Source organism: Dromaius novaehollandiae, chromosome 18 (genome assembly GCF_036370855.1).
Source record: "Dromaius novaehollandiae isolate bDroNov1 chromosome 18, bDroNov1.hap1, whole genome shotgun sequence".
Classification (NCBI taxonomy): domain Eukaryota; kingdom Metazoa; phylum Chordata; class Aves; order Casuariiformes; family Dromaiidae; genus Dromaius; species Dromaius novaehollandiae.
Window position 1 is genome coordinate 8,437,268 of NC_088115.1, and position 16,103 is coordinate 8,453,370.

The 16,103-nt window shown below is 59.8% G+C and overlaps 1 protein-coding gene across 1 annotated transcript; it reads right to left on the reverse strand.

The window, feature by feature from the left end:
* Positions 1–8,381: 8,381 nt before the first annotated feature.
* On the reverse strand, positions 8,382–11,360 carry GALR2 (galanin receptor 2). Its single transcript, XM_026099078.2, has 2 exons — positions 10,958–11,360; positions 8,382–9,536 (listed from the first exon to the last, which is right to left on the reverse strand). The coding sequence occupies exons 1-2, from the start codon at positions 11,299–11,301 to the stop codon at positions 8,756–8,758; spliced, it is 1,125 nt and encodes a 374-aa protein (XP_025954863.2). The 5' UTR covers positions 11,302–11,360; the 3' UTR covers positions 8,382–8,755.
* Between the last annotated feature and the right edge of the window lie 4,743 nt (positions 11,361–16,103).

The following is a 16,103-nucleotide window of genomic DNA, read 5'->3' on the forward strand; positions in this document are numbered from 1 at the left end:
CGTAAACCCAGATGAGTATAGTCCTTCTCTTCGGGGCAGGAGGCTCCAAGCTCCTAATGATGCTGCTGTTTTCCCTGACGTGTTTTGAGAATCTCAGTTCTGTAGGATCCCAAAGAAATTTCCTATCGTTACTCTTGACTATCATTTAGTTCAGTGATGGGGCCAGATGCTGATTCTAGGGTATGGTGGTGGTGGGATATGGTGGTGCTGGGCAGGCCTGAGGTCCTGCTGTGTGCAGAAGTTGTCTTACCCCAAAGCTTCATAAGCTGCCTCAGTAGCAGTCCTCTGTTTTGTGTGAGGCCATGGTAGAAAGGGTGATGGCTGGTTAGGATCATTCTGTGGATTAGATCTGGCAGTTTGGCCCTTCCCTTGGAGCGCTGTGGGCTGGAGTTGTGATAGATAGCAGTGAGAACCAGGGGAGCTTCATGCGCCTTTGCTTTTTCTTGGCCCAAGCAGGGCATGTGCAGCAGGGTCAGTGTGCATGTTTTGCAGAGCACCTTGTTTGTTCCTGCTCCCATTTTTCTTTACCTCATGTCTTGTTAAGATCTAATGTATCTCTGTCTTGCAAGAAACAGTCCATCCCCTTCCTTTAACCAGAGGGCATCACATGAGAAATGAATGTTGCTCTTGTGGAGACAAGATCAGCCAACAGTATGCCTTGGAGTGATAGTCACAAGCTTTGCTACAGTAGCTGGACTTAGCCATCTTCATGCCAAGACCTTTCAGAGCTTTGGAGCCTGTACATGTTCCTGCGGTCTCTGGCCAGGCACCTCCTGCTCCCCTCTCACCAACTCTCGTGGTTTGCTGTATTGTGGGGTCTTCTCCATTATTTGCCCATCGTAACGCTTGAAATACAGGGTTTCCATAGTGCTGGAAACATTCACAATAGCTGCTACTTTGTAATTTGGAGCAAATGCATTATTCACCTAAGCCTATACTTACAGGAATGAATGTATATTGGTGTTTAATTAGGCCAGCAGTGAAACAGCCATTGCGTCACCACTCGGGGCACTGCAAACAGCACAGGGAGGTGGTGAGGGGAGGGACACAAGGCGGACCTTGGCCTGGAACAGAGAGTGAGAACAGGATGGCAAAATGGTGGAGAACTGTTTTAACCCTACTGCTGTTGGGCATCCACCAATATTGCCTTTTCCTAGCAGAAGAGGTTGCTCTACCTGGTTAGTGTGTCAGAGCTAAGAGGTGGGCCTTGAACCCTGGCAAGGTCAAGGTTGCATATCCTAGGAACGATTTGTTCCGGGCAATTTTAGTGCCTAGTAGGTAAGACAGGCCAAGTGCCTTGCCCAGTGTTATGCGATGGATGTTAAAGCCAGGATGAGAACACAGGTCCGGCAGTGGCAGACCCAGCCACTTGCCTGGGCAGCTGCCTACCTACACAACTGTTTTTCAGGTAGTACCTGCTCTTTTCCTGTTAGTATCTGATCTGTAGGGACAAGGACTCCCATCTCCTCTGGCCTTTCTAAACCCCTGACCTACTCCTTCTCAGCCTGGACCTTGATGTGGTCTGAGACACTACACACTGAGTGGCATGGAAAACACCTGAAAAAACACATCACTTTTGACAGGCTCATCCAGCCCAAATCTGGTCCACTGTGATTTCTAAATCTGTCACACCTGTGGGGCTGTTCTTCATTTGTCTGGTTGGCCATGCAAGCTTGCAGTACTGGCCTGAGAGCTGTCCTCTGCAGGGGCCTTCACTCCTGCTTTCTGATCTCAAATGCAGAGGAAACCTAAGACTCCTGTACTAGCAGTTGTTGGTTTGGGTTTTGTTTTTTTTTTTTTTTTTTTTTTTTTTTTCCCTCTGCTAGCTCTGAGGGCTTCTCAAAGGCTGGCAGGCCCTGGACAGTGTTTTTAAGCATAAGCAAAGCATTCCTGGCTTGCATTATGTACTGCACAGAGCGCACTGGATACACATGCTGACATTGTCCAGAAGGAGCTGGATTCCATCTTTCTGGATCTGTCTTCTCTGCAGCAGCAATCTGATCTGAATTTTTTTCTCCAGAAGAGCGGGTGGAATTTGTTGACGTGCTCAGGCTGAGGCTATAAAACATATGTTTTATTGCAGCTGATTCTAGGACAAGGTGATTCACTGAGAACAGTTACAGCCAAAGCCAGGGGAGGGAAGCAGGGCACCTACAGCCTTTCTGGAGCATCTGGGCTTTAGGGCAAGGATTAGTATCATCCTTGATGCTCTCTTGGGCTAACCAGAAATTTGATACAACAGCAGCTGCTGATGTTGGTCCAGGTCACCCAAAAACATGATTTTTCCACTTTAAGTGTTGTGCATGTGTGCAGCAGATAAGCCAAAAAGAAGGCAGAGGAAAAGCCTGAGAGATGTAAGGTCCTTCCCAGATCTGCTCGCCTGATCTGACAGTGTAAGCAGCATGTGGACCCGGAGCACCAGTCTCTGGTAGGTGGGGGACTGTGGTCCCAAGGCCACGGTTGCCACCTTGCCTCAATCTGTGCTAGCTGCCCAGATAAGGGGAAAATGTGTGAGGTCCCTTAGAGTCTGGGATGGGGACCACATCCTGTATTCCAGAGGCTCTGGGGAGGCCTCTGAGTGGCCTATGCAGAAAGATGTGCTGGGCTTGCCATCAGCTGGTCCAGCCAGGAGAGCTGTGCTGGTCTGGGGCCAGAGAGGATCTGGTCCAGCTCAGCTCGGAGACAGGGAAACACAGTCAGAGAGGGAAAATAAATCAAAATGTCCCAGGCCCTCTGTTTTCTACCCTGGTGATGTCCATGACCTTGTTTCAGGGAAGGAGGGAGGTGAGGGCTGCGGGGGGCTTGAGGACCCAGTTTGGTGTGTGCCAGGCAGCAAGGAGGAGGCCGAGGTGCTGGCGGAGGCGGTGAGTACCCCGGGGAGGAGATGGCTTCTGTTGCTCCTGGCTGTACGGCTCTCGCGTTGGAGTCCAACGGAGCCAGGCCTGCGGGAGCTGCAGCACCCCTGGCCGGAGCCCACCCTTTGCCAGGGGAGCCGCTCGCCCCCTCCAGCCCGCGGCGTGCTGGCCTCGGTTGCTGAAGGCGCGTCAGAGGCCGTGCAGCGCTCGGGGGACGGCATCAGAGGCTCCTTGGCTTTTTATGGTAAGGAATGTCTCGGCAGCATCCGAGTGAGGAGCGAGCGTGGTCGCCAGGGACCCAGGCTCGCTCCCCGCCGCTTCGTCCCCCTGCCCTGTGCTCGGCACTGAGAAATACAGTGGAGCGAGAGGCCCTGGGGCCCCCCACCGCTGGTTTTAACATCCTCCGCTTTCCTCCTCTTTAGCAGGCCTGCAGTCCTCCTGGCACTGCCCTTGCTACTGGCAAGTCCCCTAAGTGCCTGACCCACGACATTCACCATTTTGGGGCCAGAGCCCCATTTCTCCTGCTTCAGCTGCATGGGGCCAGCGGCAGGAGCCTGTTGAAGGCACCGGATGGGATCTTGCTCCGGGGTCCCTGCAGCCCCCAGTGTTGCCATCGTTGGAGGTGAGGGCCAGAGAGGGGACCCCCCCCCGCCCAAATCTGGCAGTGCCTGTAAAACGCTCCCCCACCCCCCAGATAAAGCTGCTTTCTGGAAAGCTCAAGGTTTCAGTCAAATGGTTCCATTTCTCCCTGAGCTGTTGGGCTTGATGGAAAGTGAATTTAGCCTATTTATTTTCCTTTCCTAGGTGCATCTGCTCCTATTAAAGTTTAGCTGCAACACTGGGACTTTCACTAAGGTTTAAAAAGGAAAAAGCCTTTACGCTGATAGCCGTGCGAGCCCGCTGCACTTAGCTGCGTGGGCGCTCGGCCGCGGCACGGCACCAAGTCGTGATGTGCCTGTTGCTGCCGGCTGAGCCGCTTAGGCTCTGGCTCAGGGGAAGGTCCTTTCCCACCCTGTTTCTGCGCTGGCAGTGAAACCTTTGCACCCTCCAAGGGCTCAGCGCAATGTGGGCTAGCCCTGAAGGAGGCAATCATGTCCGTGGAGGAGCAGGGAAAAAATAGAAGGGGATGGGGTGGGGGATAAGGGACAGAAAGGGATGTTTATGCCCAGGCTTACCTGCTCTGTGCCTCAGTTTCCCCTGTCTGGGGGGAAATAAGGGTTGTCACGGTGCGGTTCAGCTGTGATGCCCCTGCCTGGCTCTCCGGCGCAGATGGGCTCTGGTTACTGCTGCTCCCAAGGCGCTGCTCTGTGCCTGGGCCCTGTCGGCATGCATTAAGTCGGGAGCCACCGGGGACGGCCGCGTAAGGCAGCGTGGGGCTCAGCACCTGCGTCCCTGCTGCTGCTCGGGGCACCCAGCTCGTCATGGTGGCTCTGGGTGGCCCCGGGCTGTTGGGACCTTGCCCGGCTCCCAGGATGCCGGGTCTCAGGCCATGCAAAACAGCTGCTGGAGGATGCTGGTTTTGAGGGCAGGCAGTGCCGAGGCACCCGGTGCCCGAGGGAAGGTGCTTTGCCCCTCTCTCCCTGCATTTCTACGAAGGTGAGTGTGTGAGTTAGCACCATCGCAGTGCAATATTGCATCTCTGCCACCCGCTCCCTCTGTCCCAGCTCTGTAATATCACTTTTCCCTGGTTGGGTTTGGTGGCCCCACGGGCTCCCCTCTTGCAGGCCGCTTAGCTGCGCTCCGCCGCTGGATTCAGAAGTGCTGGCAGGGCATGGACACGCGACCAGGGAAAAGCTGATGGCTTGAGCCTCGGGTGGAGGAGGCACTGCCTGCACCGAGGAAGACAAGGGGCAGCCCAGCCTCAGCGCCCGAGGCTGGTGGTAAGACTTGCTGTCAGCATCTTCACCCTCCGCGTGGGTCCTACCAGGCTGCTCCCGCTCTTGGCGGTCCCCTGTGCTCTCCCCATCCCACGTCCCTGCCGGCCCAGCCCCGCCGCGGCCAGCGGCACGGGGGGAAACGGTGGTGTCCCCTCGCCGGCTCCGCCGCGCCCCGCTCCCGTGCCATGCGCCTCGGTGCTGCGGGAGAGCCGCTCGCTCCCCCTCGTGCTCCAACCCCTCTCCATCGGGGAGCAGGGGGGCAGTGTGGGAATGAGTCACCCAAGTCAATTTTTTGCTAAATGTAATTAGCGGATGTGCTGGGAGTCGCTGCAAAATCCCTCTCCTTGTTCCTGCAATGACGTTCTTCGAGATGCAAAAAAATTGCCCGTGTTCTCTCTTCGGGCCTTCTCCCGTGGCCCCACGCGTGCACGGGCACACGGGCGCCTGCCGCCTCGTCGTGCGGGGCTCTGCCGGCAGGGCCGTGGGTGGCTCTCGCTCCCGGCGCCCTGTCCCCAGCCCTCCCGGGGTGCTCTGGAGCCGGGGTGCAGCCAGGGCCATCCTGCCCGTCCCTGCGCCTGGTGCTGAGCCGGGGGCTCCCCATGCCGTGCCGGGACACAGCTACTGTGGGACCTACTTTCCCCAGTGGTTTGCGGGGCTGGAAGTGAAGCCAGTGAGCGAGGGACCCGGGGAGGGGGGGCAGGGGTGCTCCCCTTCGCCCCCCAGGCTGGGGCAGGCTGCTGCACCGCTGCCCTTTCGCTCCCGCCCACAGTTGCTCTTTGCACCCTTTAGCAGGGTCCCCGTTGCGGCCAGATCCGGGCGACGGCCAGGCGCTAGGATGCTCCCGGCACGTCATTACCTAAAGCAGCCGGCAGCCCGCTCTCGACAGCGGCCCGGTGCCCCGCCACGGGCCCGGCAGCCACGGGGATGCTCACAGCGTGCCGCACGGCCGTGCCGTCGTTATGGCAATGCGGGCTCGGGGGCTCCCGCGCCGCCGGCCCCCCCCGCCGCGGTGAGAGCCGCTAAGTGAGCAGCAGCCGCGCGGGGAGGCATCGAGCGGCAGAGAGGCTTCCCGGGGAGGCCATCGATCGCCGCCGGCCTGGCACCATCGAGGGCTGTCGGGCAGCTCCGGCAAGGGGTGGGCAGCAGGGACGGTCCCCCGGCGGCTTGGGCCAGCGGGGTGAGCGAGCGGCCGGTTCCCCCCGGGACAGAGGGTGACGGCGAGCGGCCCGCGGCTCTGCTTGCCCGTAATAACGCTCTTTGGCTCTAACGAAGCACGTTGCTGCGATGCGTGTGCTTTCGATGAGCTGTTTCAAGGGAGGTGACCTGTCCCCCTCCCTTCTCCAGCTGCGAGTCGCAGCTCGAGGTTGATAACGTTGAGCGTCCCGTTCCATGCCGCTCCAAAATGCTGAAAAAAGCAGCCTGGGTTTACAAAATCCACAGGGATTTAGCCATTCCAGGAGACATAGGTAAGTCCTGATGTGTGCACGGGAGAGGACGGGGAGCTGGTGGTAGCAGCCGAGGTGACCCTTGCTTGGGGTGGAGGACAGGCAAGAAGAGCTCTCGCCATCCTGGTTTTCTGCTGTTTGAAGGAACTTGTGAAGCAAGTAGAGATTTTGACAGGGCAGGAGAAGGCGGCAGAGGCTCACCCCTCCCTTCAGGTCCTTCCCCCGACAGCCCAGTGCCCAGCCGGTGGGGCGAGCGGGGGCCTGGGGGCTCGCTCCCCTCCTGTGCGAGGCTCAGAGCAAGGTCTCCCTTTCCCAGCAGATTTAGAGCCCCCCCGCAGGGGCCAGCCCGGGGATTTACGTTTCCTGGCAGGCTCGCAGGGCTGCGATTTGGTTATTTTTATGTTGTTTTGAATGCTATAAAAAGATGAGCTATGGAGCAGCTCCCTGTCCTCTCTGGGGGCTCAGCCCTGCACCAAGGGGAGCAACGTGGGTCTTGGAGCAAGCGCCAGCTTCCCGCGGGGACGAGCCGTGGCCCTGGGACTCGCGGGGAGCCTCCGCGCAGCCTCTCGGGTCGGGACCGCCTCTCACCGGGTGCGAAGGGAGGGACAAGGGGTCGGTCCCCGCTCCCGGGAGCAGGAGCATGGTGAAATCCCCCCAGGACAGGGTGTTCCCGTCCCCCTCCCTAGCCAGAGGCACTAGGTTGTGTTTGGTGACAACAGCACGCGGGGACAAGGACCCCGCACCCCGTGGGCACTTGGGACCTGCCAGCCCCAAGCCTGATGTGCTTGGAGAGCAAGGAGGTGGTAGGACAACTTCTCCATCCCCGTGTCCCCAGCCAGGCAGGTACCACATCTGGGAGAGGGGATCCGGCCTGCCCAGGTGCCATCGCGTGTTTTAGGCAGCTGGGTGGCCAAGGGACTCTGGGCTGCACTGGGATGGGGACCTGGCACCGGGGCTCATGTGGTGTCACGAGTGTCGTGGGGTGTCCATGCCCTCCAGGCACCACGCTGCTCTAGGGGGGAGGGGAGCCCCCAGGTCCGGCCCGTGGCACCGCCAGGGCCACCGCGGGGACCCTGCTGCCACGTGGTGAGGGCAGAGCGGCTTCGGCAGCCACCGGTGCTGGACCTCACGGATCTCCGAGGAGAGGTGACCGGGGGAAGGAGATGAGGCCGCTAGCTGTGTTTGCATGGCTGATTGAATGTTTTCCCCAGCTGCGAAAGGTTCAGCACGGGAGATAAATGCAGGTATAAGTAATAGAGCTGTTTATATAATCGCGCTCTGTGACTTATGCCGTGAGCAAGCCTAGACTAAATATAATTGTTATTGATATGAGGCAGCGGCCAATTTATGGTGCTCCGTGTGGGGATGGGAAGATCTGGTTAGAATAACGCTCAGCAGGGAAAAGCAAGTGTTAGACAGCCAAGAGCTTCTCGGGAGAAAGGCCGAGCGATGGGGACGGGCGGAGGGCAGCGCGGGCGTTTAGTGCGCTGGCGTATAGGCCTGGAAGCTGCAGGGGAAGCTCAAGACCCCCCTCCCAAAGCCAGTCCCAGCTCTCTGACAGGTTGCCGTGCAGTTTTACCTCTCCTACATCTGTGCTCTGCAGCCGGGTTTTAGAAAGAATTAATTGATCCTGTTCCTGCTACGTCCCTCTTTCGGTCCATAAACCGATGGGGTTTTAAATAAAGCTCCTGGCTGCAGCTTCAGCTGCTCGCGGAGCCTCTTTGGCGTGAAGAGCGCAGATGCATGAGTCACGTCCAGCCTCTTGCGTGGGTACTGCCGGGGTTAAGTGCTCGCAGGTCCGTGGCGCACAGAGCTGTCCCTCTCGCTGCCGTCTCCCAGCGTCCCCTCCTCGATGGCTGTACTCGGATGTAACCCGCATCCGCCACCTCTGCAAATGCCCACGGTTTCCCCCTGGTCGGAGGTTCCCCCTGTCCCCCCGCCGATGCCTCCAGCACCGGCTTTGAAGTGCTAGAGAAACCAAGGATGAGCAAGTGCTGGTATCGGTTCAGCCCAAGCGGGAGGGAAACGGAGGATTTAAGCATTCAAGGGGCAGCAAGCCAAAGCGTACCTCCAGGGGCCCGGCCCCGGGACTGGGGAAGGTGGTCTTTATTGAGGAGCACAGAAAGGTCACGGATTCCCCTGGCTCTCCCGTGTCCCCACCAGCTCCGACACCCCTGCCCGGCCAGCATCACCCGAACCCGGACCTCTGCTGCTGGCTGTGTCCAAGGAGCCCTGCTTGGTCGTGCTTCCCCCGGCAAACGGCCTTCTTCCCTGGCAGGTCTGCGCGGAAAGGGATGAGCAATATACAGCAACAGGCGATTTTATACAAAAATTGACTCAGGGTTTTGAGCTCTCTGCTCTCAGCAAATGTTCAGGGGAAGCAAATCCTGCACTTGGATCCTCAGGTGTTCACCTGACTGAGTCCTCAGAAAGCAGCATCACTCGAACGGTTTGACGTTTGGGAGCGTTTGAAGGGGAAAGGGTGAAATTTGATGCATTTAAACACAGTGTAGCCCATCCCCAGGCTTGTGAAACTGCAGGAGATGCTGCAAAGCCATGGGGTGGGGAAGGAGCTCTGCTAGGTGACGCTGAAGGTGATGAAGGAGCCAGATGCTTTCTGCTGATGTCCCACGGGCTCTGCCTCTCCCCAGGGCTGGGACGGGACCTTACAGCGTGTGGAGGACCGGCCAGGCAGGGCTTCGCTGATGTGGGTCACCTCGCTGAGCTCTGCCTCCAGCGTGCTGACGGTGTTTGTCACTTGTGCCACGTGCACCTTGTTGGCTGCTTTCTTACGCAAAAGGCAGATGAAGATCTTCTTGAAGCCCTTGCGGAAGTGTTTGGAGACCAGGGCGTAGACGATGGGATTCACGCAGGAGTTGGCGTAGGAGATGAGATGGGAGAGGATCCTGAGCACATAGGTGACATGATTGAGGGGAAAATACCCGAACCAGACGCAGAGAATGACCAGGTGGTGGGGCAACCAACAGAGGCAGAACAGGACAGCTACAATGATGATCATCCTAGTGACCTTCCGCTTGGCTTTCTTGGACTCCGACATGTCTTGGAGAGGGTCCACTGATCTCCAGAGGTAGCGGATGGTCCGCATGTAAGTGAGGCTCAGGATCAAGACTGGGATGATGTAGCTGAAGACAAATGTGCAGATGTCCATGACCTTGCGCTGGGAGATCTTCCAGATGGGGTGGCAGACGGTCAGGTTGGCCACCTGAAACTCCTGGTAGTAACTGAGGTAAGGGCCCGAGAAAATGAAGGAAAGAGCCCAGATGAAGCAAATAGCCATGAGGGCGTTCCTGGGCGTCCTCAGCTCTCTGGAGTGCAGGGGGTAGCGTATGGCCAAATACCTACACGGGAGAGGAGAGACACAACTGCAGTTGGATTTTAGCTTTCCAGGGCTAATTCTGTAGCATGTCTAAGGGTCCCCCTGTGCAGCACGCTGGGGTGTGATTGCCTGGGACCCCAAGTAACTCGCTAGCTCAGGCAAAGGCAAGGGCACTCGTTTGGGACCCATCCCATGACGCCCGTCACACTCTGCTCCCGCCAGTGCTCGGGGGCAAGACAGGGATGGTCCCCTTCTGTCCCGTTCCCTTCCTAAAACAACAGATCCACACCTGATCTTTAGTTTAGCAGTGACAGCAGGAGTGAGGATATGAAGGCAGGAGCCTTGAAGTGCCAGTGGCTGGAGAAAGTCCCCCAGCTCTCCAGACAGCATATTCCTCATGCTGAGAGCACATGTAGCTCCATTTTCAATTCTGTAATTAGCTGCTTAATTGACCCCAGAGCTAGGGGCTCTGCCAAGCCCCTGCTTGCTCTGCATCTCGGTGCCTCCCGGCCCTGCACGGATCCAAAGAGGCAGAATCTGGGCAGACTTTAGTGACATGCTTCCTTCTGCAGCTCTCAGGGTCAAGGATGGGGCCGGATGCAGCCAGCTTTGCTCCAGGGCTGCCCCAGCTCTTCCCGGGGGACTTTTGCATCCCACCATCTCGGGGTTTCAAGCACCCCGCGCTCCCCGTTGCAGCAGAGCGGCTCCAGGGGCTCCCTGGCTCTTTCTCGCTGCAAGTCAGTACCGTGGCAGCCCTCACTGAGCCGGCGCAGGGTGAAGTGCAGGCACCAGCAACAGGCTGCTGCTCACAGCAAGCTTCCCCGCTAAACCCCGCTCTGCCTGGGCCAGCCTGGGACGGGCCCCCCCACCAGGGACACAGCCCGCAGAGAAATGAGCTTTCTGCTCATAAAAGGGAAGAGTGGGAAAAGAGATGTCCTAGCTAAAACCCCTCAGTGTCTTCTCCTTTTTGAGGCTCACCTGCTTTGTGTGGGCTGCCTGGGAGGCAGCAGCTCTCCGCGCATCTCCGTAGGAGCCAGGGCTGCCTGCTTTCTGAGCCCGGGATGGAGCAGGGGCAAAGCTTTGCTTCTCTCTAGTTTTCTACCCCATGCTGAGGGTAAACCCTGATCCCACAGCTTTGGAGTGGGATCTGACCTGCAGGTGGGCACCAGGCAAAAGGGACCCGAATCCGGCCCTCTCCTGCCTGGCAGCAGCTCCCCAGTATCAGAGCTCGGACTCGGTCCCTGGTGATCGCGTTTCCTCACGCATGTGAACTGAAGAAATGTTCCCAATTCCCCCGTGAGCCCCAAGAGGTGCCCCGTTCCCCCCCACCAGTCACAGCAATTAGGACCTGGCCCCCCGGGGAGCCCGTCCCCTTGCCTGCCCCCGAGGGGCTCCAGCGAGGGGGAGCTGCAGGGTGCCGGGAGCCCCCTTCCCCTTTCCTACCTGTCCAGGGAGACGGTGGCCAGGGTGAAGCTGCTGGCGTACATGGTGAGGTAGATGAAGAAGTGGACAGCCTTGCACATGAAGGGCCCGAACACCCAGCCCTCCAGGGTGTAGATGGTGGCTTGGAAGGGGACGCAGAAGAGGATGAAGCAGAGGTCGGCCACCCCCAGGTTGAGGATGAAGAGGTTGGTGGTGTTGTTCACCTGCCCGTTGCGCAGCAGGACGGCCAGCACCAGGCAGTTCCCCACCGTGCCCACGAGGAAGATGAGGAGGTAGAGCAGCGGGATGATCACCGACTCGGGCTGCCAGCCCGCCTCGCCGCCCGCTGCCGCCGACCCGTTCATGGCTGCAAGTGCCCGGGGATACGCCGGGAGGGCGCACGGAGAGCGCACCGGCTGCGCACGGAGTTGCACAGAGAGTGTACGGGGAGCGCGCCGGGGATGCAGGGGGTGGGAGCACGGCGAGCGCACCGGGGATGCACAGAGGCAGCTGGCGAGTGCACCGGGGGCGCCCGGCGAGCGAACTGGGGGTGCTCGGGGAGTGCCCGGGGAGCGCACTGGAAACGCACGGGGGAGCGCCCGGCGAGCGCACCGGGGATGCAGAGGGTGGGTGCCCGGAGAGCACACTGGAAGTGCCCGGGGGTGCCCGGAGAGCGCACCGGGGGTGCCCGGGGCTGCCCGGAGGGTGCACGGGGGGTGTGGGGCGGAGGGCAGGGGGAGAGAGCACGGCGAGCGCACCGGGGGTGCAGGGAGGGGGCGCCCGGGGAGCGTCCCGGAGGTGCCGGGGATGCAGGGGCAGGTGCCCGGGCAGCGCCCCGGGGCCGGCTGAGCTTCCCCTCCGCTGCCCACTTTCCTCCCCGCGTCCCCCCCCCCCCTCGGCCGCTCGCCCCGGGCACCGTCGCCTCCCGCTCGGCAGCGTCGCCCCGCTCCGGCCCGGCCCCGCTGGCGGCGGCGGCGGCGGCTCCGGGGCGGCGAGAGCCGCCGGCCCCTCCTCCCGCCGGGACGAGCGCCGAAACTGGAGGGATCGTGGCCATAGAAACCTCCCCCCGCCCCGGGGGCTCCCCCCGGGCAGCGATGCCCTGCGGCCCTGGGCACACCCGGATTTCGGGGGGCAAAGTGGTCCCCGGGGGGGGGGGGAGGCCGCGCACCCCGGGAAGGCAGCGTGCAGCCGGGGCTGAGCACCCCGACGCAGTCCCAGCGGGTGCCCCGTTGCTTTCCAGCTTGCTCTCACCCGCAGCGACACCAGGGAGCTGTTTGGGGGTGATTTTATCACAGGAAGGTCTGGGGAGGGGGGGGGGTGGTTAGGAGCAGGAGCCGGCGTGGAGTGCAAATGTGTAAGTTAGCCAGCAGACAGCTTGCACCAAAACATCCCAAAGATGAACTCCGGTTTGCAGGAGAGTCTTTTTTCCCCCCTAAAGGTGGAGGACCAGGTGAAGTCACTGCAGCAAGATCAAATCTTTCAAATGTCTCTTTTGTTGCCTGCAAAATTGCCTGTTTTGTTCCTTCAGAGCCTTCACAAACGCAAGGCTCAGGACCGCCTCATGCAATCAGTTCTCCAAGGATCCTTCCTCTAGTCCATGAGCTGACTCACTTCACTCGTACGGAGAGAAATATTTAATATATCAGGTACTCCTCTAAGCAACCCATTCCATAGCTTTGCAACAGCTCCGTTCAGATCTGCCCCTGCCGGCAGTGCTGGGCGGCCGGGGATGGCCGCAGCCACCCTGCAGCTGCAGGACACGGGGCCCTGCTCATGCTGCAGCCCAAAGCCCAGCCAGGAGCAGACCCAGCAGCTGGGCCCGCGTCCAGCTGCGCAGACAGGGCGTGCGGGGTGGTGGATGCACTGCTCTGCTCGGCCCCCGGCTGGGGAGGATGCTCTGTTCGAGATGCTCTTTCCCAGGAGAAAGCAGGCAATCAGGAACAGCCCCGAGTGAGCCGCTCGACAGGGCAGGGCAGGGCAGGTGCTGGTACACGGCAGTGCAGATCTGCCATCTCCTGCCCGTCCCAGGCTGGCCGCGCGCCCTCGGGAGTCACCCTGGCCCTGCTGAGGGCTGTGCCACGTCCCCAGCTGTGGTCTGCCGAGGTTGGGTTGCCAGCTCGTGGGCCGAGCCCAGCCCCAGGGAGCCCCTGCCCTGCTGGGAGCTGCCCCAGCTCCTCGTGCCCTGGGAAGGCTGCAGGAGGGCACCGGCATTTGGGTTTACTGAGACTGGTGGGTTTGGCTTTCCTTGCACCCGGGCGGCTGCAGGCAGCCTGGAGAGAGGCTGAATTCCCCTCACCACGTTCAGCCAGCAGACCCCCCCATCCCTCAGCCTCCCCTGCGAAATAAACCCCTCCCTTGGCCTGAGACGTAGGTAAGTCGTTTGCCCAGGGGTGCAGCAGACCTGGTCAGAACGAAGGTCCATGTGGGCCAGGACATGGCCTCCAAAGGTGGCCGAAAGCCAAAGGAACAGGCGTGTTGTAACACCAACTCGGAGCACGCTCCCGGGCTCCAGGCACTGGTGGCAGAGGTATGGTCAGTGCCTGGCGTGTCTAGGAACCCCCCGTAGATTTCTCCTCCACGGCCTCCATCAGCTCCCCATAAGCCCAGAGACATGTTGTGCCCATCGTGGCAGGGACAGTCACTGGCTGCCGCGCGAGGGAGAGTAGAGCTGTGCTGGCCGCCAGCCCGGCCACCCCGAAGGGCAGCTCAGACCCGCTGTAAGGCTTCACCCAGGCTCCGCAAGATGCAGCGCTGCGGGTTCCTACTGCCCCCCTCTCCCTCTGCCCCGGAGGAGGAGAAGAGCCAGGCCTGCGGCAGGAATGCACGCACGGAGCCAGCAGCTGACAGTTTTATCCCCACACTTACAGACTCCAGAGGAGCAGGAAAGCTTCGAGCCAGAGCATGAGGAAGGCAGCGTGGCAGAAACGTGCTTGTGCTTGGCCCTGCAGCGGCTTTGGCATTCGAGTGGTTCACAGCCACTCGCTGCGCAACGTGTGCGTGTTTGCACTGGGACTGCTGAATGCACGTGCCATAGTGCCAGCCTCATCCACGTCCGCCTGAGCCACCGCGGCCGGGAGAGAGGCGCGGACATTCGCAGAACATGCTCTGAGTGACATGTCTGACTGGATTGAGCATTGGCTCGAAACAGTTTGATTTAGATAAGAAATGGGTCGCTGGGAGATGCAGCAGAAACCAAGAGCAGATGGTTGGAAGTTTTACAGTGGAAAGCTGCAGCTTGAAGCCTTGGGTTTTCTTTTTCCCCTTTTGAGCTTTCGTGTCCACAGGAGGGGATGGGAGCTCTGAAATCAGAAATCAAATGTCATCACTGAGCCCTCTGGAGGGGAGAGGAGCAGAAATCGCTGTCTGCTCTGGCATCACAGCAGCAAACTGTGCAAACATCCCCTTCGGCCCTCCCCACCGGGACGCAGAGCCCTGGGCTGGAGAGGTCAGATCTGGGGGTTTCAGCCCAGCTGGAGCAGCAACTGGAGCAGCTGGTAATGGCAGGGTTAATGGCTATGTTTGCCTAAGTATTTCGGACAGTAAGTGTTTATTAAGGAAACGGTTTTGTGCTGGTCCCTGAAGAGGCATCTCTAAGCCTGATTCACATACTTAAAACCCTTGTGGAAGAAGAGCTGGTCTTAACTCCTTCCACTGGGGTTTGTATATCTAATAAAGCTGCAGGGAAGTGCTTCTGAATTTTGGTGGTGTTTTGGGCTTTTAAATAACTCATGGAGGGTCTCTCCTTTCACTAGACATACAGTGAGACAGGGTAAAGCTGCTCCCTACCTCCCTACACATGCTGTGGCTGGACGTGGAAGATTTTGGATAGTGCTTGGGCTAGGAGAATTTAAACCCACTCTCCTAGAGGGGTGCCCAGACTGCCAGGCTGGAAGGTGTCCTGGGGATGTGCTAAGGGTAGGAAAACATGCACTGAAGAGTCCCCAGTGCAGGGAAAGCAGGCAGAGATGGCCCTGCACAGGCCAGGTACAGCATCACCCAGCAGGGACTGGTCCCACAGGTGCCCAGGAAGTGTCACTGCTCCCAGAAACAGGTGTCCGCAGGGTCTCTGAGGACCACACTCTGGGGCCGCGGTGGATACGTCCACCTCCTCCCTTCAGCAGCCCTGGCAGCGTGAGCAATTTCATCTCAGGCACCGCCTGCAGTTTGCAAGGACTCCAGGTTACGCAGCGCGATGGCCAAGGCTGTAACCACGGACACGTCCGTAGCCCTCTCCCAGGCCATTTTGGCTAATGAAGTGCCCTTCCAGGCTCTCCTGCAGCCAATTGCTCTCAGGCTTCTTAGGTGCTCAGCCAGCTCGTGGCGGTGAAAACCAGAGCCAACTCTGCGGATGGGTTTTTCACTAGGATCTCAACACCTCTGCCGAAAATCACCCTTATTTTAGTAGGAAAGACATTGTTTCACTGAAGTTTCAGCTGTCTAGCTGGTGTTGAAGCAGGGCAGAGCCATCCTACTAGCTAGGGATTGATGGTAACCAGAGATGCAGTGACGCACAGGTATGGGGAGGTTGCTCCTTTCTGCTCTAGATGGATGCTTCTCTGTGAGGACAACAGGTAAGGTAAGCTAAGGGACATGGTGCCCGATGTGACTAAGTCCCATGGCTCCTCTCCCATCACCCAGGGTCACAGGGGGACCGGGATGCTGGCTGGGGACATGCACCAGGTTCAGTGTTTAGAGCTGGCCTCAGCTCCAGCAGACCCTGCCAGCTCCCAGCCCAGGGGGAGCTGGTGCAGGAACAGGGCAGGCCACGCTTGGGCCACAGCTTCAGACCCAGAACGTGTGAAATCAGCGGCTGTTTGGGCACCTCAGCCCCGCAGGTCAGCAGGCCTGGGCTGGGAACAGGGATGGGGCTGAGGGCCTGAATCTTTGGGGGGGGGGGAGAATCCTGGGGGCTCAGCCCTGGGGCAGAGGAAGGGGCTGGGGGATCAGCTGTGGGGCAGAGCAGGGGATGGGGATGTGGTGCTCCTGGGGGGCTGCTCCTGGGGCTGGGGGATCAGCCGTGGGGCAGAGCAGGGGATGGGGATGGGGTGCTTCTGGGGAGCTGCTCCTGGGGCCAGGGGATCAGCCGTGGGGCAGGGCAGGGGATGGGGATGGGGCGCTCCTGGGGGGCTGCTCCTGGGGGCTGGGGGATCAGCTGTGGGGCAGAGAG

Excerpts from the sequence above, each read along its gene's own strand:
- GALR2 (XM_026099078.2), bottom strand. The coding sequence starts at position 11,301 with ATGAACGGGTCGGCGGCAGCGGGCGGCGAGGCGGGCTGGCAGCCCGAG. Across the intron at positions 9,537-10,957 it reads GCCACCGTCTCCCTGGACAG|GTATTTGGCCATACGCTACC; the intron begins GTAGGAAAGGGG and ends TCTCCCGTGTAG.